At 74.0% G+C, this 2,446-nt stretch overlaps 1 protein-coding gene across 1 annotated transcript; it reads right to left on the bottom strand.

Moving 5' to 3' along the window:
- Positions 1 to 64: 64 nt before the first annotated feature.
- LOC106900224 (collagen alpha-1(I) chain-like) lies at positions 65 to 2,129 on the bottom strand (the record flags this gene model as incomplete). The annotated part of the gene is made up of 3 exons (XM_014962218.1): positions 1,396 to 2,129; positions 399 to 1,205; positions 65 to 281 (listed from the first exon to the last, which is right to left on the bottom strand). Coding segments are annotated over exons 1-3 (1,758 nt in total), but the record flags the coding sequence as incomplete, so codon positions are not given.
- Between the last annotated feature and the right edge of the window lie 317 nt (positions 2,130 to 2,446).

Below are 2,446 nucleotides of genomic sequence, written 5' to 3'. Positions count from 1 at the left end.
CTGCCGCTCTTCCCGTCCTCCGCCACACTCCGGCTGCTCTTCCCGTCCCCCGCCGCGCTCCTGCCAGTGTCCCGTTCCCTCTGTTTCGCTCCTGCCGCGCTCCTGTCGCTCTCTCCGTCCCCGCCGCGCTCCTGCCGCTGTCCCGGTCTCGCGCCGCGCTCCTGCCGCTCTCCCGGTCCCGCGCCGCGCTCCTGCCGCTCTCCCGCTCCCCCGCCGCGCTCCGGCCGCTCTCCCGGTCCCGCGCCGCGCTCCGGCCGCTCTTCCCGTCCCCCGCCGCGCTCCTGCCAGTGTCCCGTTCCCTCTGTTTCGCTCCTGCCGCGGTCTTGTCGCTCTCTCCGTCCCCGCCGCGCTCCTGCCGCTCTCTAGTCCCCGCCGGGCGTTTGCCGGTGTGCCGTTACCTCCGTTTCCCTCCCGCCGCGCTCTTGCCGCTCTCCCGGTCCCGCGCCGCGCTCTTGCCGCTCTCCCGGTCCCCGCCGCGCTCCTGCCGCTCTCTAGTCCCCGCCGGGCTTTTGCCGGTGTGCCGTTCCCTCCGTTTCCCTCCCGCCGCGCTCCCGCCGCTCTCCCGGTCCCGCGCCGCGCTCCTGCCGCTCGCCCCGTCCCCCGCCGCGCTCCTGTCGCTCGCCCCGTTTCCCGCCGCGCTCCTGCCAGTGTCCCGTTCCCTCTGTTTCGCTCCTGCCGCGCTCCTGCCGCTCTCCCAGTCCCGCGCCGCGCTCCTGCGGCTCTCTCCCGTCGCGGTCCTGTCGTCGCCCTCGCCGATTTCTTCCCGGGCTCGTGGCGGTCCCGCCCCCGCCGGTCTCGTGGCGGTCTCGTCGCGGGCCCGTGCCCGTCCCCGCCCCCGCCAGTCCCGTCGCGGGCCCGTCCCCGCCCGTCTCGTGGCGGTCCAGTCCCCGCCCCCGCTGGGCTCCTCCCGGTCCCGTCGCCGTCCCGTTCCCCCGGGCTCCTCCCGGTCCCGTCGCGGGCCCGTCCCCGCCCGTCTCGTGGCGGTCCAGTCCCCGCCCCCGCTGGGCTCCTCCCGGTCCCGTCGCCGTCCCGTTCCCCCGGCCTCCTCCCGGTCCCGTCGCGGGCCCGTCCCCACCGGGTTCCTCCGGGATTCGTCGCGGTCGCCTCGCTGCTCGGCTCGTCGGTCTGCAGGGGTTCGTAGGGCTCTGCAGGGCTCTGCAGAGTTCTCATGGGGTCTGCGGGGGTCTGCAGGTGTTCGTAGGCATCTGTAGAGGTTTGTAGGTGTTCATAGGGGTTCATAAGTGGTTTGCAGGGGGCTGCGTATTCTGCAGGGTTCTACAGGGGTTCGTAGGGTTCTGTAGGTGTCTCCAGGCATCTGCAGGGGTCTATAATGGCTCGTAGGAGTTCGATAATCTCTGTAGGGTTCTGCAGGGGTCTGCAGAGGTCTACAGGGACCTGCAAGGGTTCATAGGGGTCTGCAGGGCGCTGCAGGACTCTCTAGGGATCTGTCGGGGTTCATAGGGGTCTGCAGGGGTCTGCAGAGGTCTACAGGGACCTGCCGGCCTCCTCCCGGTCCCGTCGCGGTCCCGTCCCTGCCGGCCTCCTCCCGGTCCCGTCGCGGTCCCGTCCGGCCCCCGCCGGGTTCTTCCGGTATTCGTCGCGGTCGCCTCGCTGCCCGGCTCGTCGCGGTTCCGTTTCTGCCGGGCTCGTCGCAGTCCCGTCCTTGTCCCGTCCCCGCTATGGTCATCCCGGTCCCGTCGTGGTCGCGTAACCCGCCGGGCTCGTCGCGGTCCCGTCCCCGCCCCCGCTGGGTTCCTCCGGGATTCGTCGCGGTCGCCTCGCTGCCGCCTCGTCGCGGTCCCGTCCCGCCGGCCTCCTCCTGGTCCCGTCTCGGTCCCGTCCCCGCCGGGCCCGTCGCGGCCCCGCTCGGCCAGTCGCGGTCCCTTCCCCGCCGGGCCCGTCGCGGCCCCGCTCGGCCAGTCGCGGTCCCTTCCCCGCCGGGCCCGTCGCGGTCCCGCTCGGCCAGTCGCTGTCGCTTCGCGGTCCCGGCCGGGCATCTCCCGGTCGCTTCCCGGTCCCGTCCCTGCCCCTACGTCCCTGGGGGTCTTCTCCTGGTCCCCTCCCGTTCCCGTCCCTGCTTCCGCGTCCCCGCTGGGCTTCTCCCGTTCCCGTCCCTGACTCCATGTCATCTCAGGGCTCCTCCCGGGCTCGTCGCGGCTCCGTCCCCGCCGGGCTCGTCGCGGTCCCGTCCCTGACTCCACGTCATCTCAGGCTTCCTTCCGGTCCCGTCCCGGTCCCGTCCCCGGTGGCCTCCTCCCGGTCCCGTCCCGGTCCCGTCCCCGGCGGCCTCCTTCCGGTCCCGTCGCGGTCCCGTCCCTGCCGGCCTCCTCCCGGTCCCGTCGCGGTCCCGTCCCCGCCCCCGCCGGGCTTCTCCCGCTCCTGTCCCTGCCCCCGCATCCCCGCTGGGCTCCTCCCTGTCCCGTCCCTGACTCCACGTCATTTCAGG

This window comes from Calidris pugnax, unplaced genomic scaffold (assembly GCF_001431845.1).
Source record: "Calidris pugnax isolate Ruff unplaced genomic scaffold, ASM143184v1 scaffold1633, whole genome shotgun sequence".
In the NCBI taxonomy this organism is placed as follows: Eukaryota; Metazoa; Chordata; class Aves; order Charadriiformes; family Scolopacidae; genus Calidris; species Calidris pugnax.
Note: the sequence above shows the minus strand (reverse complement) of the source record. Positions and strands in the feature narration are given on the sequence as shown.